This window comes from Myxine glutinosa, chromosome 5, assembly GCF_964187855.1.
Source record: "Myxine glutinosa chromosome 5, kmMyxGlut1.1, whole genome shotgun sequence".
NCBI lineage: Eukaryota > Metazoa > Chordata > Myxini > Myxiniformes > Myxinidae > Myxine > Myxine glutinosa.
The window spans coordinates 197,186,082-197,212,596 of NC_136265.1; the positions used below are offsets into that span (position 1 = coordinate 197,186,082).

Sequence of the window (26,515 nt, forward strand, 5' to 3'; positions counted from 1 at the left end):
AATGGGAGATTTTTTAAAATTAAAATTAGGATTTAAATGGGAGATCTTTTGATAGGGACATAAATGGGAGATTTTTTATAATTAAAATAAGGATTTAAATGGGAGATCTTTTGATCGTGACCTAAATGGGACGTTTTTTTATAATTAAAATGATGATTTAAATGGGAGATCTTTTGATCGGGACCTAAATGGGAGATTTTTTTGTAATAAAAGTGAGGATTTAAATGGGAGATCTTTTGATCGGGACCTAAATGTGAGATTTTTAAAAAATAAAAATGAGGATTTAAATGGGAGATCTTTTGAGATGGACCGAAATGGGAGATTTTTTCATAATTAAAATGATGATTTAAATGGGAGATCTTTTGATAGGGACCTAAATGGGAGATTTTTTGATCGGGCCCTAAATGGGAGATTTTTTTAAAATAAAAATGAGGATTTAAATGGGAGATCTTTTGAGATGGACCGAAATGGGAGATTTTTTATAATTAAAATGATGATTTAAATGGGAGATCTTTTGATAGGGACCTAAATGGGAGATTTTTTGATAGGGACCTAAATGGGAGATTTTTTGATCGGGACCCTAAATGGGAGATTTTTTTAAAATAAAAATGAGGATTTAAATGGGAGATCTTTTGAGATGGACCGAAATGGGAGATTTTTTATAATTAAAATGATGATTTAAATGGGAGATCTTTTGATAGGGACGTAAATGGGAGATTTTTAAAATAATTAAAATGATGATTTAAATGGGAGATCTTTTGATAGGGACCTAAATGGGAGATTTTTTAAAAATAAAAATGAGGATTTAAATGGAAGATCTTTTGAGATGGACCGAAATGGGAGATTTTTTCATAATTAAAATGATGATTTAAATGGGAGATCTTTTGATAGGGACCTAAATGGGAGATTTTTTGATCGGGACCTAAATGGGAGATTTTTTTAAAATAAAAATGAGGATTTAAATGGGAGATCTTTTGAGATGGACCGAAATGGGAGATTTTTTATAATTAAAATGATGATTTAAATGGGAGATCTTTTGATAGGGACATAATGGGAGATTTTTTATAATTAAAATAAGGATTTAAATGGGAGATCTTTTGATAGGGACCTAAATGGGAGATTTTTAAAAATTAAAATAAGGATTTAAATGGGAGATCTTTTGAGATGGACCGAAATGGGAGATTTTTTATAATTAAAATGAGGATTTAAATGGGAGATCTTTTGATAGGGACATAAATGGGAGATTTTTTATAATTAAAATAAGGATTTAAATGGGAGATCTTTTGATAGGGACCTAAATGGGAGATTTTTTAAAATTAAAATAAGGATTTAAATGGGAGATCTTTTGATAGGGACATAAATGGGAGATTTTTTATAATTAAAATAAGGATTTAAATGGGAGATCTTTTGATCGTGACCTAAATGGGACGTTTTTTTATAATTAAAATGATGATTTAAATGGGAGATCTTTTGATCGGGACCTAAATGGGAGATTTTTTTGTAATAAAAGTGAGGATTTAAATGGGAGATCTTTTGATCGGGACCTAAATGTGAGATTTTTAAAAAATAAAAATGAGGATTTAAATGGGAGATCTTTTGAGATGGACCGAAATGGGAGATTTTTAAAATAATTAAAATGATGATTTAAATGGGAGATCTTTTGATAGGGACCGAAATGGGAGATTTTTTATAATTAAAATGATGATTTAAATGGGAGATCTTTTGATAGGGACGTAAATGGGAGATTTTTAAAATAATTAAAATGATGATTTAAATGGGAGATCTTTTGATAGGGACCTAAATGGGAGATTTTTTAAAAATAAAAATGAGGATTTAAATGGAAGATCTTTTGAGATGGACCGAAATGGGAGATTTTTTCATAATTAAAATGATGATTTAAATGGGAGATCTTTTGATAGGGACATAATGGGAGATTTTTTATAATTAAAATAAGGATTTAAATGGGAGATCTTTTGATAGGGACCTAAATGGGAGATTTTTAAAAATTAAAATAAGGATTTAAATGGGAGATCTTTTGAGATGGACCGAAATGGGAGATTTTTTATAATTAAAATGAGGATTTAAATGGGAGATCTTTTGATAGGGACATAAATGGGAGATTTTTTATAATTAAAATAAGGATTTAAATGGGAGATCTTTTGATAGGGACCTAAATGGGAGATTTTTTAAAATTAAAATAAGGATTTAAATGGGAGATCTTTTGATAGGGACATAAATGGGAGATTTTTTATAATTAAAATAAGGATTTAAATGGGAGATCTTTTGATCGTGACCTAAATGGGACGTTTTTTTATAATTAAAATGATGATTTAAATGGGAGATCTTTTGATCGGGACCTAAATGGGAGATTTTTTTGTAATAAAAGTGAGGATTTAAATGGGAGATCTTTTGATCGGGACCTAAATGTGAGATTTTTAAAAAATAAAAATGAGGATTTAAATGGGAGATCTTTTGAGATGGACCGAAATGGGAGATTTTTTCATAATTAAAATGATGATTTAAATGGGAGATCTTTTGATAGGGACCTAAATGGGAGATTTTTTGATCGGGCCCTAAATGGGAGATTTTTTTAAAATAAAAATGAGGATTTAAATGGGAGATCTTTTGAGATGGACCGAAATGGGAGATTTTTTATAATTAAAATGATGATTTAAATGGGAGATCTTTTGATAGGGACCTAAATGGGAGATTTTTTGATAGGGACCTAAATGGGAGATTTTTTGATCGGGACCCTAAATGGGAGATTTTTTAAAAATAAAAATGAGGATTTAAATGGGAGATCTTTTGAGATGGACCGAAATGGGAGATTTTTTATAATTAAAATGATGATTTAAATGGGAGATCTTTTGATAGGGACCTAAATGGGAGATTTTTTAAATAATAAAAATGAGGATTTAAATGGGAGATCTTTTGAGATGGACCGAAATGGGAGATTTTTTATAATTAAAATGATGATTTAAATGGGAGATCTTTTGATAGGGACCTAAATGGGAGATTTTTTTAATAATTAAAATGATGATTTAAATGGGAGATCTTTTGATAGGGACCTAAATGGGAGATTTTTTTTATAATAAAAATGAGGATTTAAATGGGAGATCTTTTGATAGGGACCGAAATGGGAGATTTTTTATAATTAAAATGAGGATTTAAATGGGAGATTTTTTAAATAATAAAAATGAGGATTTAAATGGGAGATCTTTTGAGATGGACCGAAATGGGAGATATTTTATAATTAAAATGATGACTTAAATGGGAGATCTTTTGATAGGCACCGAAATGGGAGATTTTTTATAATTAAAATGAGGATTTAAATGGGAGATCTTTTGATAGGGACCGAAATGGGAGATTTTTTATAATTAAAATGAGGATTGAAATGGGAGATCTTTTGATAGGGACCTAAATGGGAGATTTTTTATAATTAAAAAGAGGATTTAAATGGGAGATCTTTTGATAGGGACCTAAATGGGAGATTTTTTATAATTAAAATGATGATTTAAATGGGAGATATTTTGATAGGGACCGAAATGGGAGATTTTTTATAATGAAAATGATTTAAAATGGGAGATCTTTTGATCAGGACCTAAATGGGAGATTTTTTTATAATTAAAATGAGGCTTTAAATTAGAGATCTTTTGATCGGGACCCAACTGGGAGATGTTTTTTGTTAAAATAAGGATTTAAATGGGAGATCTTTTGATCAGGACCAAAATGGGAGATTTTTTTATAATTAAAATGAGGCTTTAAATTAGAGATCTTTTGATATGGACCTAAATGTGAGATTTTTTTTGTTAAAATAAGGATTTAAATGGGAGCTTTTTTAATAGGGACCTAAATGGGAGATTTTTTTGTTAAAATAAGGATTTAAATGGGAGATCGTTTGATAGGGACCTAAATGGGAGATTTTTTTTTGTTAAAATAAGGATTTAAATGGGAGATCTTTTGATATGGACCTAAATGGGAGATTTTTTTTGTTAAAATAAGGATTTAAATGGGAGCTTTTTTGATAGGGACCTAAATGGGAGATATTTTTGTTAAAATAAGGATTTAAATGGGAGATCATTTGATTGGGACCTAAATGTGAGATTTTTTTTTGTTAAAATAAGGATTTAAATGGGAGATCTTTTGATAGGGACATACATGGGAGATTTTTTATAATTAAAATGAGGATTTAAATGGGAGATCTTTTCATAGGGACCTAAATGGGAGATTTTTTAAAATTAAAATAAGGATTTAAATGGGAGATCTTTTGATAGGGACATAAATGGGAGATTTTTTATAATTAAAATGAGGATTTAAATGGGAGATTTTTTATAATTAAAATAAGGATTTAAATGGGAGATCTTTTGATAGGGACCTAAATGGGAGATTTTTTAAAATTAAAATAAGGATTTAAATGGGAGATCTTTTGATAGGGACATAAATGGGAGATTTTTTATAATTAAAATGAGGATTTAAATGGGAGATCTTTTGAGATGGACCTAAATGGGAGATTTTTTATAATTAAAATAAGGATTTAAATGGGAGATCTTTTGATAGGGACCTAAATGGGAGACTTTTTATAATTAAAATAAGGATTTAAATGGGAGCTTTTTTATAATTAAAATGAGGATTTAAATGGGAGATCTTTTGATAGGGACATAAATGGGAGATTTTTTATAATTAAAATAAGGATTTAAATGGGAGATCTTTTGATAGGGACCTAAATGGGAGATTTTTTAAAATTAAAATAAGGATTTAAATGGGAGATCTTTTGATAGGGACATAAATGGGAGATTTTTTCTAATTAAAATAAGGATTTAAATGGGAGATCTTTTGATCGTGACCTAAATGGGACGTTTTTTTAATAATTAAAATGATGATTTAAATGGGAGATCTTTTGATCGGGACCTAAATGGGAGATTTTTTTATAATAAAAGTGAGGATTTAAATGGGAGATCTTTTGATCGGGACCTAAATGGGAGATTTTTTAAAAATAAAAATGAGGATTTAAATGGAAGATCTTTTGAGATGGACCGAAATGGGAGATTTTTTCATAATTAAAATGATGATTTAAATGGGAGATCTTTTGATAGGGACCTAAATGGGAGATTTTTTGATCGGGACCTTAAATGGGAGATTTTTTAAAAATAAAAATGAGGATTTAAATGGGAGATCTTTTGAGATGGACCGAAATGGGAGATTTTTTATAATTAAAATGATGATTTAAATGGGAGATCTTTTGATAGGGACCTAAATGGGAGATTTTTTATAATTAAAATAAGGATTTAAATGGGAGATCTTTTGATAGGGACCTAAATGGGAGATTTTTTAAAATTAAAATAAGGATTTAAATGGGAGATCTTTTGATAGGGACATAAATGGGAGATTTTTTTATAATTAAAATAAGGATTTAAATGGGAGATCTTTTGATCGTGACCTAAATGGGACGTTTTTTTAATAATTAAAATGATGATTTAAATGGGAGATCTTTTGATCGGGACCTAAATGGGAGATTTTTTTATAATAAAAGTGAGGATTTAAATGGGAGATCTTTTGATCGGGGCCTAAATGGGAGATTTTTTAAAAATAAAAATGAGGATTTAAATGGGAGATCTTTTGAGATGGACCGAAATGGGAGATTTTTTCATAATTAAAATGATGATTTAAATGGGAGATCTTTTGATAGGGACCTAAATGGGAGATTTTTTGATCGGGACCTAAATGGGAGATTTTTTTTAAATAAAAATGAGGATTTAAATGGGAGATCTTTTGAGATGGACCGAAATGGGAGATTTTTTATTATTAAAATGATGATTTAAATGGGAGATCTTTTGATAGGGACCTAATAGTGGGGTGGCTTAGCCCAAATATTCAAAAGAATTGTGCATTTTGTGATACAAGCACCAAATTTGGCACAAATGTACATTAATATGTTGCGAACATTTTCAGATATTGGGCCACTTGAAATTCCGTAATTTTTTTTTTCAAATTTTTTTCAAATTTCGTAATTTCACATTTTTTGGGTGACACCGTCACAATTTCGGTCTTCGAGGCCGGCCGATAGGCAAAGTGTGACCGGAAGGGACGAGGTTCTCCTGACCACGTGGCCCTCGATCTGGGAAGCGAGAGGCGTTCCATTAGTGGACGTGCCCCTCACGCCCGACTTTTGGGCGGCCCCGGCAGGCCGTTTGTTTTGACATTCCGTGACAGGCCCCGCACCCCCACCTCCGGGCCGACCGGAAGCTTGTGCTGAGTACATCATACCTGAACAACTCAGTGAGGCAGAACACAGCAGTGCACACCAGGGTGACCCCTTCAGTGCATAAACCAATTAACCTGTCCACTGCAGGGCATATAGAAATGAAGTTATTTTCTGCATATAATAATAATATAAGTTCAGTTCTATATAACAATTTCTGTTATCACCACTACCACTACAACTACCACTACTACAAGCTTTGTCTGGAATTTTGTGGACTAACAGACAAACAGACATACAGACAAGCTGGGATCAAAACATTACCTCCTTCCACCATTGAGTGTGGAGGTAAACATCATGGAAATTATATCATGCCCTAGATTTAATTCATGCTTACCCGTGTATTTGCTTCACTGGTTCACAAGGTCTTTTGCATACATGTAATTCAGACTCTCGTCTTCATTGCTGACCACACAATGTTCGCAACATATTAATGTACATTTGTGCCAAATTTGGTGCTTGTATCACAAAATGCACAATTCTTTTGAATATTTGGGCTAAGCCGCCCCACTATATCGGCCGGCCTCGAAGACCGAAATTGTGACGGTGTCACCCGAAAAATTTGAAATTACGAAATTTGAAAAAATTTGAAAAAAAAATTACGGAATTTCAAGTGGCCCAATATCTGAAAATGTTCGCAACATATTAATGTACATTTGTGCCAAATTTGGTGCTTGTATCACAAAATGCACAACAGGTTTGCTATGCTGCTACACTATTTTGATCGGGACCTAAATGGGAGATTTTTTAAAAATAAAAATGAGGATTTAAATGGGAGATCTTTTGAGATGGACCGAAATGGGAGATTTTTTCATAATTAAAATGATGATTTAAATGGGAGATCTTTTGATAGGGACCTAAATGGGAGATTTTTTGATCGGGACCTAAATGGGAGATTTTTTAAAAATAAAAATGAGGATTTAAATGGGAGATCTTTTGAGATGGACCGAAATGGGAGATTTTTTCATAATTAAAATGATGATTTAAATGGGAGATCTTTTGATAGGGACCTAAATGGGAGATTTTTTGATAGGGACCTAAATGGGAGATTTTTTTGATCGGGACCCTAAATGGGAGATTTTTAAAAAATAAAAATGAGGATTTAAATGGGAGATCTTTTGAGATGGACCGAAATGGGAGATTTTTTATAATTAAAATGATGATTTAAATGGGAGATCTTTTGATAGGGACGTAAATGGGAGATTTTAAAAATAATTAAAATGATGATTTAAATGGGAGATCTTTTGATAGGGACCTAAATGGGAGATTTTTTAAAAATAAAAATGAGGATTTAAATGGAAGATCTTTTGAGATGGACCGAAATGGGAGATTTTTTCATAATTAAAATGATGATTTAAATGGGAGATCTTTTGATAGGGACCTAAATGGGAGATTTTTTGATCGGGACCTAAATGGGAGATTTTTTAAAAATAAAAATGAGGATTTAAATGGGAGATCTTTTGAGATGGACCGAAATGGGAGATTTTTTATAATTAAAATGATGATTTAAATGGGAGATCTTTTGATAGGGACATAATGGGAGATTTTTTATAATTAAAATAAGGATTTAAATGGGAGATCTTTTGATAGGGACCTAAATGGGAGATTTTTAAAAATTAAAATAAGGATTTAAATGGGAGATCTTTTGAGATGGACCGAAATGGGAGATTTTTTATAATTAAAATGAGGATTTAAATGGGAGATCTTTTGATAGGGACATAAATGGGAGATTTTTTATAATTAAAATAAGGATTTAAATGGGAGATCTTTTGATAGGGACCTAAATGGGAGATTTTTTAAAATTAAAATAAGGATTTAAATGGGAGATCTTTTGATAGGGACATAAATGGGAGATTTTTTATAATTAAAATAAGGATTTAAATGGGAGATCTTTTGATCGTGACCTAAATGGGACGTTTTTTTTATAATTAAAATGATGATTTAAATGGGAGATCTTTTGATCGGGACCTAAATGGGAGATTTTTTTGTAATAAAAGTGAGGATTTAAATGGGAGATCTTTTGATCGGGACCTAAATGTGAGATTTTTAAAAAATAAAAATGAGGATTTAAATGGGAGATCTTTTGAGATGGACCGAAATGGGAGATTTTTTCATTATTAAAATGATGATTTAAATGGGAGATCTTTTGATAGGGACCTAAATGGGAGATTTTTTGATCGGGCCCTAAATGGGAGATTTTTTTAAAATAAAAATGAGGATTTAAATGGGAGATCTTTTGAGATGGACCGAAATGGGAGATTTTTTATAATTAAAATGATGATTTAAATGGGAGATCTTTTGATAGGGACCTAAATGGGAGATTTTTTGATAGGGACCTAAATGGGAGATTTTTTGATCGGGACCCTAAATGGGAGATTTTTTTAAAATAAAAATGAGGATTTAAATGGGAGATCTTTTGAGATGGACCGAAATGGGAAATTTTTTATAATTAAAATGATGATTTAAATGGGAGATCTTTTGATAGGGACCTAAATGGGAGATTTTTTTAATAATAAAAATGAGGATTTAAATGGGAGATCTTTTGAGATGGACCGAAATGGGAGATTTTTTATAATTAAAATGATGATTTAAATGGGAGATCTTTTGATAGGGACCTAAATGGGAGATTTTTTAAATAATTAAAATGATGATTTAAATGGGAGATCTTTTGATAGGGACCTAAATGGGAGATTTTTTTAATAATAAAAATGAGGATTTAAATGGGAGATCTTTTGATAGGGACCGAAATGGGAGATTTTTTATAATTAAAATGAGGATTTAAATGGGAGATTTTTTAAATAATAAAAACTGAGGATTTAAATGGGAGATCTTTTGAGATGGACCGAAATGGGAGATATTTTATAATTAAAATGATGACTTAAATGGGAGATCTTTTGATAGGCACCGAAATGGGAGATTTTTTATAATTAAAATGAGGATTTAAATGGGAGATCTTTTGATAGGGACCTAAATGGGAGATTTTTTAAAATTAAAATGAGGATTTAAATGGGAGATCTTTTGATAGGGACCGAAATGGGAGATTTTTTATAATTAAAATGAGGATTTAAATGGGAGATCTTTTGATAGGGACCTAAATGGGAGATTTTTTATAATTAAAATGAGGATTTAAATGGGAGATCTTTTGATAGGGACCTAAATGGGAGATTTTTTATAATTAAAATGATGATTTAAATGGGAGATATTTTGATAGGGACCGAAATGGGAGATTTTTTATAATTAAAATGATGATTTAAATGGGAGATCTTTTGATAGGGACCTAAATGGGAGATTTTTTAAATAATTAAAATGAGGATTTAAATGGGAGATCTTTTGATCGGGACCCAACTGGGAGATGTTTTTTGTTAAAATAAGGATTTAAATGGGAGATCGTTTGATAGGGACCTAAATGGGAGATTTTTTTTTGTTAAAATAAGCATTTAAATGGGAGATCTTTTGATATGGACCTAAATGGGAGATTTTTTTTGTTAAAATAAGGATTTAAATGGGAGCTTTTTTGATAGGGACCTAAATGGGAGATTTTTTTTGTTAAAATAAGGATTTAAATGGGAGATCTTTTGATAGGGACATAAATGGGAGATTTTTTTTGTTAAAATAAGGATTTAAATGGGAGATCTTTTGATATGGACCTAAATGGGAGATTTTTTTTGTTAAAATAAGGATTTAAATGGGAGCTTTTTGATAGGGACCGAAATGGGAGATTTTTTTGTTAAAATAGGATTTAAATGGGAGATCGTTTGTTAGGGACCTAAATGGGAGATTTTTTTTGTTAAAATAAGGATTTAAATGGGAGCTTTTTTGATAGGGACCTAAATGGGAGATTTTTTTGTTAAAATAAGGATTTAAATGGGAGATCATTTGATTGGGACCTAAATGTGAGATTTTTTTTTGTTAAAATAAGGATTTAAATGGGAGATCTTTTGATAGGGACATACATGGGAGATTTTTTATAATTAAAATGAGGATTTAAATGGGAGATCTTTTCATAGGGACCTAAATGGGAGATTTTTATAATTAAAATGAGGATTTAAATGGGAGATTTTTTATAATTAAAATAAGGATTTAAATGAGAGATCTTTTGATAGGGTCCTCAATGGGAGATTTTTTAAAATTAAAATAAGGATTTAAATGGGAGATCTTTTGATAGGGACATAAATGGGAGATTTTTTATAATTAAAATGAGGATTTAAATGGGAGATCTTTTGAGATGGACCTAAATGGGAGATTTTTTATAATTAAAATAAGGATTTAAATGGGAGATCTTTTGATAGGGACCTAAATGGGAGACTTTTTATAATTAGGATTTTAAAAAATGAGGATTTAAATGGGAGATCTTTTGAGATGGACCTAAATGGGAGATTTTTTATAATTAAAATAAGGATTTAAATGGGAGATCTTTTGATAGGGACCTAAATGGGAGACTTTTTATAATTAGGATTTAAATGGGAGATTTTTTATAATTAAAATAAGGATTTAAATGGGAGATCTTTTGATAGGGACCTAAATGGGAGATTTTTTAAAATTAAAATAAGGATTTAAATGGGAGATCTTTTGATAGGGACATAAATGGGAGATTTTTTATAATTAAAATAAGGATTTAAATGCGAGATTTTTTATAATTAAAATGAGGATTTAAATGGGAGATCTTTTGATCAGGACCTAAATGGGAGATTTTTTTTATAATTAAAATGAGGCTTTAAATTAGAGATCTTTTGATATGGACCTAAATGGGAGATTTTTTTTGTTAAAATAAGGATTTAAATGGGAGATCGTTTGATAGGGACATAAATGGGAGATTTTTTTGTTAAAATAAGGATTTAAATGGAAGATCTTTTGATAGGAACCTAAATGGGAGATTTTTTTTTGTTAAAATAAGGATTTAAATGGGAGATCTTTTGATAGGGACATACATGGGAGATTTTTTATAATTAAAATGAGGATTTAAATGGGAGATCTTTTGATAGGGACCAAAATGGGAGATTTTTTATAATTAAAATAAGGATTTAAATGGGAGATCTTTTGATAGGGACCTAAATGGGAGATTTTTTTGTTAAAATAAGGATTTAAATGGAAGATCTTTTGATAGGGACCTAAATGGGAGATTTTTTTTTGTTAAAATAAGGATTTAAATGGGAGATCTTTTAATAGGGACCTAAATGGGAGATTTTTTATAATTAAAATGAGGATTTAAATGGGAGATCTTTTGAGATGGACCTAAATGGGAGATTTTTTATAATTAAAATAAGGATTTAAATGGGAGATCTTTTGATAGGGACCTAAATGGGAGACTTTTTATAATTAAAATAAGGATTTAAATGGGAGCTTTTTTATAATTAAAATGAGGATTTAAATGGGAGATCTTTTGATAGGGACATAAATGGGAGATTTTTTATAATTAAAATAAGGATTTAAATGGGAGATCTTTTGATAGGGACCTAAATGGGAGATTTTTTTGTTAAAATAAGGATTTAAATGGAAGATCTTTTGATAGGGACCTAAATGGGAGATTTTTTAAAATTAAAATAAGGATTTAAATGGGAGATCTTTTGATAGGGACATAAATGGGAGATTTTTTATAATTAAAATGAGGATTTAAATGGGAGATCTTTTGAGATGGACCTAAATGGGAGATTTTTTATAATTAAAATAAGGATTTAAATGGGAGATCTTTTGATAGGGACCTAAATGGGAGACTTTTTATAATTAAAATAAGGATTTAAATGGGAGCTTTTTTATAATTAAAATGAGGATTTAAATGGGAGATCTTTTGATAGGGACATAAATGGGAGATTTTTTATAATTAAAATAAGGATTTAAATGGGAGATCTTTTGATAGGGACCTAAATGGGAGATTTTTTAAAATTAAAATAAGGATTTAAATGGGAGATCTTTTGATAGGGACATAAATGGGAGATTTTTTCTAATTAAAATAAGGATTTAAATGGGAGATCTTTTGATCGTGACCTAAATGGGACGTTTTTTTAATAATTAAAATGATGATTTAAATGGGAGATCTTTTGATCGGGACCTAAATGGGAGATTTTTTTTATAATAAAAGTGAGGATTTAAATGGGAGATCTTTTGATCGGGACCTAAATGGGAGATTTTTTAAAAATAAAAATGAGGATTTAAATGGAAGATCTTTTGAGATGGACCGAAATGGGAGATTTTTTCATAATTAAAATGATGATTTAAATGGGAGATCTTTTGATAGGGACCTAAATGGGGGATTTTTTGATCGGGACCTTAAATGGGAGATTTTTTAAAAATAAAAATGAGGATTTAAATGGGAGATCTTTTGAGATGGACCGAAATGGGAGATTTTTTATAATTAAAATGATGATTTAAATGGGAGATCTTTTGATAGGGACCTAAATGGGAGATTTTTTATAATTAAAATAAGGATTTAAATGGGAGATCTTTTGATAGGGACCTAAATGGGAGATTTTTTAAAATTAAAATAAGGATTTAAATGGGAGATCTTTTGATAGGGACATAAATGGGAGATTTTTTTATAATTAAAATAAGGATTTAAATGGGAGATCTTTTGATCGTGACCTAAATGGGACGTTTTTTAAATAATTAAAATGATGATTTAAATGGGAGATCTTTTGATCGGGACCTAAATGGGAGATTTTTTTATAATAAAAGTGAGGATTTAAATGGGAGATCTTTTGATCGGGGCCTAAATGGGAGATTTTTTAAAAATAAAAATGAGGATTTAAATGGGAGATCTTTTGAGATGGACCGAAATGGGAGATTTTTTCATAATTAAAATGATGATTTAAATGGGAGATCTTTTGATAGGGACCTAAATGGGAGATTTTTTGATCGGGACCTAAATGGGAGATTTTTTTTAAATAAAAATGAGGATTTAAATGGGAGATCTTTTGAGATGGACCGAAATGGGAGATTTTTTATTATTAAAATGATGATTTAAATGGGAGATCTTTTGATAGGGACCTAATAGTGGGGTGGCTTAGCCCAAATATTCAAAAGAATTGTGCATTTTGTGATACAAGCACCAAATTTGGCACAAATGTACATTAATATGTTGCGAACATTTTCAGATATTGGGCCACTTGAAATTCCGTAATTTTTTTTTTCAAATTTTTTTCAAATTTCGTAATTTCACATTTTTTGGGTGACACCGTCACAATTTCGGTCTTCGAGGCCGGCCGATAGGCAAAGTGTGACCGGAAGGGACGAGGTTCTCCTGACCACGTGGCCCTCGATCTGGGAAGCGAGAGGCGTTCCATTAGTGGACGTGCCCCTCACGCCCGACTTTTGGGCGGCCCCGGCAGGCCGTTTGTTTTGACATTCCGTGACAGGCCCCGCACCCCCACCTCCGGGCCGACCGGAAGCTTGTGCTGAGTACATCATACCTGAACAACTCAGTGAGGCAGAACACAGCAGTGCACACCAGGGTGACCCCTTCAGTGCATAAACCAATTAACCTGTCCACTGCAGGGCATATAGAAATGAAGTTATTTTCTGCATATAATAATAATATAAGTTCAGTTCTATATAACAATTTCTGTTATCACCACTACCACTACAACTACCACTACTACAAGCTTTGTCTGGAATTTTGTGGACTAACAGACAAACAGACATACAGACAAGCTGGGATCAAAACATTACCTCCTTCCACCATTGAGTGTGGAGGTAAACATCATGGAAATTATATCATGCCCTAGATTTAATTCATGCTTACCCGTGTATTTGCTTCACTGGTTCACAAGGTCTTTTGCATACATGTAATTCAGACTCTCATCTTCATTGCTGACCACACAATGTTCGCAACATATTAATGTACATTTGTGCCAAATTTGGTGCTTGTATCACAAAATGCACAATTCTTTTGAATATTTGGGCTAAGCCGCCCCACTATATCGGCCGGCCTCGAAGACCGAAATTGTGACGGTGTCACCCGAAAAATTTGAAATTACGAAATTTGAAAAAATTTGAAAAAAAAATTACGGAATTTCAAGTGGCCCAATATCTGAAAATGTTCGCAACATATTAATGTACATTTGTGCCAAATTTGGTGCTTGTATCACAAAATGCACAACAGGTTTGCTATGCTGCTACACTATTTTGATCGGGACCTAAATGGGAGATTTTTTAAAAATAAAAATGAGGATTTAAATGGGAGATCTTTTGAGATGGACCGAAATGGGAGATTTTTTCATAATTAAAATGATGATTTAAATGGGAGATCTTTTGATAGGGACCTAAATGGGAGATTTTTTGATCGGGACCGAAATGGGAGATTTTTTAAAAATAAAAATGAGGATTTAAATGGGAGATCTTTTGAGATGGACCGAAATGGGAGATTTTTTCATAATTAAAATGATGATTTAAATGGGAGATCTTTTGATAGGGACCTAAATGGGAGATTTTTTGATAGGGACCTAAATGGGAGATTTTTTTGATCGGGACCCTAAATGGGAGATTTTTTAAAAATAAAAATGAGGATTTAAATGGGAGATCTTTTGAGATGGACCGAAATGGGAGATTTTTTATAATTAAAATGATGATTTAAATGGGAGATCTTTTGATAGGGACGTAAATGGGAGATTTTAAAAATAATTAAAATGATGATTTAAATGGGAGATCTTTTGATAGGGACCTAAATGGGAGATTTTTTAAAAATAAAAATGAGGATTTAAATGGAAGATCTTTTGAGATGGACCGAAATGGGAGATTTTTTCATAATTAAAATGATGATTTAAATGGGAGATCTTTTGATAGGGACCTAAATGGGAGATTTTTTGATCGGGACCTAAATGGGAGATTTTTTAAAAATAAAAATGAGGATTTAAATGGGAGATCTTTTGAGATGGACCGAAATGGGAGATTTTTTATAATTAAAATGATGATTTAAATGGGAGATCTTTTGATAGGGACATAATGGGAGATTTTTTATAATTAAAATAAGGATTTAAATGGGAGATCTTTTGATAGGGACCTAAATGGGAGATTTTTAAAAATTAAAATAAGGATTTAAATGGGAGATCTTTTGAGATGGACCGAAATGGGAGATTTTTTATAATTAAAATGAGGATTTAAATGGGAGATCTTTTGATAGGGACATAAATGGGAGATTTTTTATAATTAAAATAAGGATTTAAATGGGAGATCTTTTGATAGGGACCTAAATGGGAGATTTTTTAAAATTAAAATAAGGATTTAAATGGGAGATCTTTTGATAGGGACATAAATGGGAGATTTTTTATAATTAAAATAAGGATTTAAATGGGAGATCTTTTGATCGTGACCTAAATGGGACGTTTTTTTATAATTAAAATGATGATTTAAATGGGAGATCTTTTGATCGGGACCTAAATGGGAGATTTTTTTGTAATAAAAGTGAGGATTTAAATGGGAGATCTTTTGATCGGGACCTAAATGTGAGATTTTTAAAAAATAAAAATGAGGATTTAAATGGGAGATCTTTTGAGATGGACCGAAATGGGAGATTTTTTCATAATTAAAATGATGATTTAAATGGGAGATCTTTTGATAGGGACCTAAATGGGAGATTTTTTGATCGGGCCCTAAATGGGAGATTTTTTTAAAATAAAAATGAGGATTTAAATGGGAGATCTTTTGAGATGGACCGAAATGGGAGATTTTTTATAATTAAAATGATGATTTAAATGGGAGATCTTTTGATAGGGACCTAAATGGGAGATTTTTTGATAGGGACCTAAATGGGAGATTTTTTGATCGGGACCCTAAATGGGAGATTTTTTTAAAATAAAAATGAGGATTTAAATGGGAGATCTTTTGAGATGGACCGAAATGGGAAATTTTTTATAATTAAAATGATGATTTAAATGGGAGATCTTTTGATAGGGACCTAAATGGGAGATTTTTTTAATAATAAAAATGAGGATTTAAATGGGAGATCTTTTGAGATGGACCGAAATGGGAGATTTTTTATAATTAAAATGATGATTTAAATGGGAGATCTTTTGATAGGGACCTAAATGGGAGATTTTTTAAATAATTAAAATGATGATTTAAATGGGAGATCTTTTGATAGGGACCTAAATGGGAGATTTTTTTAATAATAAAAATGAGGATTTAAATGGGAGATCTTTTGATAGGGACCGAAATGGGAGATTTTTTATAATTAAAATGAGGATTTAAATGGGAGATTTTTTAAATAATAAAAATGAGGATTTAAATGGGAGATCTTTTGAGATGGACCGAAATGGGAGATATTTTATAATTAAAATGATGACTTAAATGGGAGATCTTTTGATAGGCACCGAAATGGGAGATTTTTTATAATTAAAATGAGGATTTAAATGGGAGATCTTTTGATAGGGACCTAAATGGGAGATTTTTTAAAATTAAAATGAGGATTTAAATGGGAGATCTTTTGATAGGGACCGAAATGGGAGATTTTTTATAATTAAAATGAGGATTTAAATGGGAGATCTTTTGATAGGGACCTAAATGGGAGATTTTTTAAATAATTAAAATGAGGATTTAAATGGGAGATCTTTTGATCGGGACCCAACTGGGAGATGTTTTTTGTTAAAATAAGGATTTAAATGGGAGATCGTTTGATAGGGACCTAAATGGGAGATTTTTTTTTGTTAAAATAAGCATTTAAATGGGAGATCTTTTGATATGGACCTAAATGGGAGATTTTTTTTGTTAAAATAAGGATTTAAATGGGAGCTTTTTTGATAGGGACCTAAATGGGAGATTTTTTTTGTTAAAATAAGGATTTAAATGGGAGATCTTTTGATAGGGACATAAATGGGAGATTTTTTTTGTTAAAATAAGGATTTAAATGGGAGATCTTTTGATATGGACCTAAATGGGAGATTTTTTTTGTTAAAATAAGGATTTAAATGGGAGCTTTTTGATAGGGACCGAAATGGGAGATTTTTTTGTTAAAATAGGATTTAAATGGGAGATCGTTTGTTAGGGACCTAAATGGGAGATTTTTTTTGTTAAAATAAGGATTTAAATGGGAGCTTTTTTGATAGGGACCTAAATGGGAGATTTTTTTGTTAAAATAAGGATTTAAATGGGAGATCATTTGATTGGGACCTAAATGTGAGATTTTTTTTTGTTAAAATAAGGATTTAAATGGGAGATCTTTTGATAGGGACATACATGGGAGATTTTTTATAATTAAAATGAGGATTTAAATGGGAGATCTTTTCATAGGGACCTAAATGGGAGATTTTTATAATTAAAATGAGGATTTAAATGGGAGATTTTTTATAATTAAAATAAGGATTTAAATGAGAGATCTTTTGATAGGGACCTCAATGGGAGATTTTTTAAAATTAAAATAAGGATTTAAATGGGAGATCTTTTGATAGGGACATAAATGGGAGATTTTTTATAATTAAAATGAGGATTTAAATGGGAGATCTTTTGAGATGGACCTAAATGGGAGATTTTTTATAATTAAAATAAGGATTTAAATGGGAGATCTTTTGATAGGGACCTAAATGGGAGACTTTTTATAATTAGGATTTAAATGGGAGATTTTTTATAATTAAAATAAGGATTTAAATGGGAGATCTTTTGATAGGGACCTAAATGGGAGATTTTTTAAAATTAAAATAAGGATTTAAATGGGAGATCTTTTGATAGGGACATAAATGGGAGATTTTTTATAATTAAAATAAGGATTTAAATGCGAGATTTTTTATAATTAAAATGAGGATTTAAATGGGAGATCTTTTGATCAGGACCTAAATGGGAGATTTTTTTTATAATTAAAATGAGGCTTTAAATTAGAGATCTTTTGATATGGACCTAAATGGGAGATTTTTTTTGTTAAAATAAGGATTTAAATGGGAGATCGTTTGATAGGGACATAAATGGGAGATTTTTTTGTTAAAATAAGGATTTAAATGGAAGATCTTTTGATAGGAACCTAAATGGGAGATTTTTTTTTGTTAAAATAAGGATTTAAATGGGAGATCTTTTGATAGGGACATACATGGGAGATTTTTTATAATTAAAATGAGGATTTAAATGGGAGATCTTTTGATAGGGACCAAAATGGGAGATTTTTTATAATTAAAATAAGGATTTAAATGGGAGATCTTTTGATAGGGACCTAAATGGGAGATTTTTTTGTTAAAATAAGGATTTAAATGGAAGATCTTTTGATAGGGACCTAAATGGGAGATTTTTTTTTGTTAAAATAAGGATTTAAATGGGAGATCTTTTAATAGGGACCTAAATGGGAGATTTTTTATAATTAAAATAAGGATTTAAATGGGAGATTTTTTATAATTAAAATGAGGATTTAAATGGGAGATCTTTTGATAGAGACCTAAATGGGAGATTTTTTTATAATTAAAATAAGGATTTAAATGGGAGATTTTTTGATAGGGACCTAAATGGGAGATTTTTTTGTTAAAATAAGGATTTAAATGGAAGATCTTTTGATAGGGACCTAAATGGGAGATTTTTTTTTGTTAAAATAAGGATTTAAATGGGAGATCTTTTAATAGGGACCTAAATGGGAGATTTTTTATAATTAAAATAAGGATTTAAATGGGAGATTTTTTATAATTAAAATGAGGATTTAAATGGGAGATCTTTTGATAGGGACCTAAATGGGAGATTTTTTATAATTAAAATAAGGATTTAAATGGGAGATTTTTTATAATTAAAATGAGGATTTAAATGGGAGATCTTTTGATCAGGACCTAAATGGGAGATTTTTTTTGTTAAAATAAGGATTTAAATGGGAGATCGTTTGATAGGGACATAAATGGGAGATTTTTTTACAATTAAAATGAGGCTTTAAATTAGAGATCTTTTGATATGGACCTAAATGGGAGATCTTTTGATAGGGACCTAAATGGGAGATTTTTTTTGTTAAAATAAGGATTTAAATGGGAGATCGTTTGATAGGGACATAAATGGGAGATTTTTTTGTTAAAATAAGGATTTAAATGGAAGATCTTTTGATAGGGACCTAAATGGGAGATTTTTTTTTGTTAAAATAAGGATTTAAATGGGAGATCTTTTGATAGGGACATACATGGGAGATTTTTTATAATTAAAATGAGGATTTAAATGGGAGATCTTTTGATAGGGGCCTAAATGGGAGATATTTTGATAGGGACCTAAATGGGAGATTTTTTTTTTGTTAAAATAAGGATTTAAATGGGAGATCTTTTGATAGGGACATAAATGGAACATTTTTTTAATAATTAAAATGATGATTTAAATGGGAGATATTTTGATAGGGACCTAAATGGGATGTTTTTTTTTGTTAAAATAAGGAATTAAATGGGAGACCTTCAGATAGGAACCTAAATGGGAGACCCTTTATGGGGACTTAAATAGGAGATTTTTTTTTTTAAATGGGAGACCTTTTTATGGGGAACTGAATGGGAGACCTTTTTATGGGGAACTGAATGGGAGACCTTTTTATGGGGAACTGAATGGGAGACCTTTTTATGGGGAACTGAATGGGAGACCTTTTTATGGGGAACTGAATGGGAGACCTTTTTATGGGGAACTGAATGGGAGACCTTTTTATGGGGAACTGAATGGGAGACCTTTTTATGGGGAACTGAATGGGAGACCTTTTTATGGGGAACTGAATGGGAGACCTTTTTATGGGGAACTGAATGGGAGACCTTTTTATGGGGAACTGAATGGGAGACCTTTTTATGGGGGAACTGAATGGGAGACCTTTTTATGGGGGAACTGAATGGGAGACCTTTTTATGGGGAACTGAATGGGAGACCTTTTTATGGGGAACTGAATGGGAGACCTTTTCATGGGGAACTGAAGGGGAGACCTTTTTATGGGGAACTGAATGGGAGACCTTTTTATGGGGAACTGAAGGGGAGACCTTTTTATGGGGAACTGAAGGGGAGACCTTTTTATGGGGAACTGAATGGGAGACCTTTTTATGGGGAACTGAATGGGAGACCTTTTTATGGGGAACTGAATGGGAGACCTTTTTATGGGGAACTGAATGGGAGACCTTTTTATGGGGAACTGAAGGGGAGACCTTTTTATGGGGAACTGAATGGGAGACATTTTTATGGGGAACTGAATGGGAGACATTTTTATGGGCAACTGAATGGGAGACATTTTTATGGGCAACTGAATGGGAGACCTTTTTATGGGGAACTGAATGGGAGACCTTTTTATGGGGAACTAAATGGGAGACCTTTTAATGGGGAACTGAATGGGAGACCTTTTTATGGGCAACTGAATGGGAGACCTTTTTATGGGGAACTGAATGGGAGACCTTTTTATGGGGAACTGAATGGGAGACCTTTTTATGGAGAGCTGAATGGGAGACCTTTTTATGGGGAACTGAATGAGAGACCTTTTTCTGGGGAACTGAATGGGAGACCTTTTTATGGGGAACTGAATGGAAGACCTTTTATGTGGAACTGAATGGGAGACCTTTTTATGGGGAACTGAATGGAAGACCTTTTTATGTGGCTGCAGCTGCAGACTCCTACGCTGTTCTACAGTAAATCAAAAAACACATTTCCACTCCCCTAAGGAATTAAAAGAATCACAGCTCAATCCTGTATGAGAGAATATTCAGTCTCGGTGGGCCGAGGCTGTGTGGACTAGATATTGGATCTCATCGTGGAGGCAGTCGTGATGTTGAGGGGAGGGCTGTATTGAAGACAAGGATGAATATGCCTGTTAGCCCACAACATGGGCAAGCAGAAGACCACATTTTAGGCATCATTGAAATAGAACAATTCTGGTTCTTGACTCCAGAAAAAGAATCTCCCTCCGAGACCCATCACAACGATTTAGTAAGAGAGAAAGCAAAAAAGTGATTTATTGGGAAGAGTTTAAGAGTAAAACATAATCTTGTATTCTCCGCTTTTCATGCACATTTACCCCATGCCAGAAGCCTGCCCAAGGGAGGATGGCATCAACACCATCACAACAGCCGACACTCCGGCATTTGATATGTGAGGGATGTAAACGCATTTCCCAAGCTGAATTTAGCTCTTCTTACTCTTCCTCTACAGACTTGACAGCGTTGCTGTCATGATGCTTCACAGCTCTACATCTCGCACAAACTGTTTCACAACTGCAGTCACAGGTGTTGCAGAATCAATCAAACGGCAGGGAATACACTTGAGGGGTTGCCATTACCTTCCCAGCGGCAGTCAGTGGAGAAATTTGTAAACTGTCCAGGGTGTCAGCACACGGCGGGCCCACTCTTTTCGTAAGCACTCGGGGAACAGTGTTGGAATAAATGCATAGAGGCATAATCATTAGATATTTCCGGAAACGTTGCAGAGGGAAGCAAGTCATTAAAGAGTTAATTGCAGCACACAGAGGTAATAGCAAATGAACGGGTAAAAAAGAAAAAAAGAAAAAAAAAAAAAAAGAACAAGATGGGTGCACAATGCACATTGGATAATCATACTTCATCCATGTCTGCAAACAGAAAATAAAGAGTAAATAATAGGATATCGTTGTCAGGTGTGTGTGTGTGTGTGTGTGTGTGTGTGTGTGTGTGTGTGTGTGTGTGTGTGTGTGTGTGTGTGATGAGACACAGGCATTTGATTTCAAAGATAAGATTATAGTGAAAGCTTTACTTTACCACCTTGTGCTTCAGGTTGGAGAACTCCTGCTGCAGAGCAAAGAAGGTACCGGAAGGCCTGCTAACAGCATTTCTCCTAAGGCACATAACACATTGTTCAGTGATGTCATTGTCCTTTTCTGCCTTGGCTATTTTATCTAGCACCTCATTTTGGGGCTTTGCATGTCCGGTTACATATTACGTGCATAAGAATAATAATACGAGTTCCTCTACAAGGAATTTTCATGCATGAGGCCTGCACTATGATTGTCAACCTATGCTTGGTTGTCCGTGCTCCATATCCTTTTTAAATTCTGAGGATCAAGCAAGGAAGCAGCATGAACCATTTTCAAAGTCTTTGGCATGACTCGGCCGGGGTTCGAACCACTGGCCTTCCAGAATCAGAGCGGACACTCAAACCATTTACGCAACCAGGTCTGGTTAAGTTTTGGAATTATAACCACCAGACCATAATCGGAATACCGGAATGATGCATATTTCATAGTCTGAAACACCCACTCACCCTTTTTCTGAAGCACCTTACACTCTTTCTCCTCCCAATCATCTCACTTTACCACCGATCTTCCCGGTGAGCATAACATGTCGATGACCCGCATTCACTACCTGTCGACTTTCAATTCCGAGATCACCTTTGTGTGGCATCCCCTTAAATGTAAAATAATTGCATCATTACTTGCTTTCTTCTCTCCTTGCAATAAATTTATCCCCTTGCGCCTCGTTGCTTTGAAAATTCATTATAATTTCAAATGAATTTTGTTCGGTGAGAAATCTCCATATTTGCTGCGACATTCAGCATGGCATTTCATGAACCCCCAAATCCAAATTAATGTTTGGTATATCTTAGCAGGAGAAGACGACTGCTGTGCTACCCGTCTTAACTTAATCCGTGCGGTGTTCAACCTCCCGCACTCGGTCTAGCTTTAGCTTTCACACATCATACATTCTATTCCTCAAAAGGCTAAGGGATGTGAAATAGCAGTCAGTGGAAAATTGCGGCACAGGTATATCCAGCAGAGACTAACAACTTCCCAACTGCAGCATTCAAGCAAATTTTGCCTCTACGTGCATCAATTGTCCACCTGTACACTTTCAGGTAAATAATGGAATATGCCTCCACTGTGAACTCAAACAGTGTTGCTGCTTCCCATCTTTCACCTCTGCGATCCCACCATCTTGAGACCTTGGAATACAAGGCCCCAATTTCAGGAAGCAGAGCCTCAAAATCTGCTTCTTGCTCAACAAAGATAGGTTGGTGGCCTTGCGGAGTTGTGAAGTCTCCATTTTGGTCTTGCTCTTGCTACCCTCTTACCCAGCCGCAGCTCCTTCAAATCACATGTTCGATCAGAAACGCTTTCCTTGTTCCGCTCTCAAAGTATAAACTCAACGGACACCCCCATTCCCACTTTTCTCACCTGTGGAACAGTCTTCCCGAGTCTGTTGTCTCAAGCTCGCCCCCGCAAGTCAATTTCAAGTCTGATGCCTATCGCCACCTCGTGGTCTCTCCCATTTCCATTGTCGGGCTTTATTACACCCGATGAGACCCTGTTCACATCCTTCCGCCGAAATGTATTTTCCTTGTGCTGTGGTGGATCAGGTTGTTGCTGTCCCACTGTTTTTGCTTCACCCCGATTTTGTCTGTTGATCAATTGCTTAATTGTTCTGCTCTTCCATGAGCATCAATGACTTCAAAAGGAAAATAAACAAACTATTTCAGCATATTCATTCGACCTTTTTGGTCATTGTGTTTAAAATAATTATATGAAAAAGAGAAAACCTTTGTCCATCCCCAATTCTAGTTTAAAATGCATTTTGTTCTAAAAACGGTAACTTTCTTCCAATTTTCCTCCCGTTTTTTTTCCCTAACACAGAGTCTAAAACCATCTTAACGACTGTGGAAAATGAAATCAGATATCGAATTAGAGTTTAGATAAAACCATGAGAAAGTCAGAAAGCGCAAGCCTAACAAATGAGGCCTCGGAGCTATGCAGAGCTAACAAAATGGTGGAGATTTGTTTTTTGAAGCCCCTCCCCATTAATCCACCCCAAACCCACCTCCTTCAGATTCCCTGGTTTATTTCCTGAAAGTCCCTGTGGTGTCCCTCTTGTTTATCCCATGTACCCCACCCCAGCGCTCTCACTTTCACAGATCTCCTGCTGTCCTTGTTCCCTCCTGTTGTGCTTCCCTCTCACTCCCCCTCTAGTGTCCCACTCCCTTTATTATATTGTTATATGTGTTAGCTCTTACATGAGCCTCGATTTAGTACACAAACAAAAAAACCCAAATAATGTTTTAAGGGTTCATGCGAAAGGAAGTCTTGTGGAAATATGAACCTGAATCTATCTCTATCTCTTCCTATCCAATTCAAGGTCCAAGAGGAATCACATTGGCATTTTTCCTCGAGCATAATTAGACCATTAGTGCTCATCTTCAGCATTAACTCAGGTTGAGACGAACATTATCGGCTCCAAGTCGCTGAAAACTGGATGAAAACCTACTCATCCAGTCGACTTGAATGCCCTTAGCATCTTGGGAGATCTCGACCTTGGTTTTGGCCACAAAGACTCACCTGATTTAGCAGATTTAACTCTCCAATGAATGAGGTCAAATTGAACTTAGAGGCCGCCATGGGATAATTATTTCTATCAAGATCATGGATCAAGGAGCAATACGTTTATTACGTAGAGATGATGGGGTGGATGAATTTAACAAATTAAATAGAGGGTGGGGGAAGGGGTGGAAAGGAAAAGGAGAGGGAGAAGGAGGATGAGGAGTATTATGAGATAAAGGATAGGAAAGTGTGGGGAAATAGGAAGACAAATAAGAGGATTTTGGGAGATAGAGTAGTGGGAGCAGGAAGAGAGGAGGGGGAAAGCGGTTGGCAAGGGGAACGTATTTGGTATATTATGCTGGGGGAAGGGGGAGGGGGTAGAAATTTCACCGCCTTTGCACATGTAATAAATGGGTGCTGCACAAGCTACAGCACAACAAAAAAAGGAGAACTTTCCATAAACAGTTGATATTATTGACAATACCAAACTAATGCATACGGTACATCCGAAAGTGGAGGCGGTTGAGTAGTGTGGTAAAAAATAAAAAAAATAATAACAAATTACCAATTACCTTCATTCAGCCTGCCCTGGCCACCGTCAGACTCTTACTTCCTTTGCTCTCTGCCCCCTATGTTGTTTAGTGTGCGAGAGTTAATGGCGCTTGCCTCACAAACCCCATTCATCAGAAGTGTTACGGGCAGTGTGCCGGTGTGGCCGGCTAAGGCATAATGAATTGGTAAATGGCAGCCGGAGAGGCTCGAAAAGTCATAAATGTCACGCTCGAGGCGCCGCATGCTAACGGCGTTAAAGCGCATTCCTCTTCCCTCCCAGCACTCGGCTCCCAAGTTTCCCAAGCACTTCCTTAGTCTTGCTACCAACACGTAGATTCCCATCAATAACCGCACGGCTCTCAAGATATCATCGTCAAGCTCCCCGTCTCGTATGCCTCGAGTTTTCAGCGGCACCTGCCTGGACATGGACAACCTTCTGTGTAAACCTACGAGGTTCCAGGTTTTCCTCCAGGCACTCACATCGTGCATCCCCATTTCAGTACTGACCTCTAATGGTCTGTCTTTTATCTTTTCAAAGCCCTGCTGCTCTGGTGTCTATTGCTGTGCGGTGTTGTTAACGCTCAGCGCACTTCTTTTGTTTAGGCCAGTGATTCTTGAGGGTATGCCGTGCCGGTGTTGGTGTTTCAAGAGAGAAAGGTGGGGCAAACTTTGCTTGGTCCAGGAAACATGAATCTCAACATGAAATGCTTGAAAAAAATAATTAACAGGTGAAGCAATAGCTGTGTACATTATCTTAGGCAGAGGAGAGGGCATTGCATTTGAGTCCATTTGTTTGTTACTTGAGAAAATCGAAGATTTTTGAAGTATATTGGTTGGTCTTGTGTGTTTGTTTGTTACTTGGCAAAAAAATTATTTTTTGACAAGTATGTTGCTCACTCCAGTTTGTGTGTGTGTGTGTGTGTTTGTTCGTCTGTCCGCTCACTTATACTTGCCTACAGGTCACAATTTTAAACCGATCTTCACGAAACTTTACCAAATGGTAGAGTTCGTGGTCCGACAAAATCCTATATATTTTTGGGGTCAAAAGGTCAACATAGGCCAAAGGTCAACCACTTTTTTCAAATTTCTAAAATCCTCAATTTTCATCCGATTGACTTGAAATTTGAATCGGATGTACATATCGGCAAACTGAATTCAACCACCAACTATTTTTGAGATCAGCATCGGCCAAAAGGTCAACATAGGCCAAAGGTCAACAACCATTTCAAATTTCTAAAATCCTCAATTTTCATCCGATTGACTTGAAATTTGAATTGGTTTTTCATGTCAGCTAACTGAATTTAACCACCAAATATTTAAGACGTCAAAAGGATGCTCCACTGAGTGCCATGCTACTTTGTTATGTTTTGCCAAGTGTCACTCTACGAGTGATTTTTCATTTGTCTGTCCGCTCACTTATACTTGCCTGCAGGTCACAATTTTAAACCGATCTTCACAAAACTTCACCAAATGGTAGAGTTAATGGTCTGACAAAATCCTATATATTTGAGGTCAAAAGGTCAACAGAGGCACAAC

At 33.7% G+C, this 26,515-nt stretch overlaps 1 protein-coding gene across 2 annotated transcripts in view; it reads right to left on the bottom strand.

Annotated features, from left to right (window-relative positions):
- Positions 1 to 26,515, bottom strand: part of LOC137426543 (uncharacterized) — an 82,682-nt gene that overhangs the window by 52,230 nt on the left and 3,937 nt on the right. For both annotated transcript variants that reach the window (XM_078779329.1, XM_078779330.1), the window contains exons 3-4: positions 21,882 to 21,954; positions 21,425 to 21,712 (exon numbers count right to left, since the gene is read on the bottom strand). In XM_078779329.1, coding sequence (XP_078635455.1) covers positions 21,425 to 21,712; positions 21,882 to 21,954 — 361 coding nt within the window. The remainder of the gene's footprint in view (positions 1 to 21,424; positions 21,713 to 21,881; positions 21,955 to 26,515) is intronic.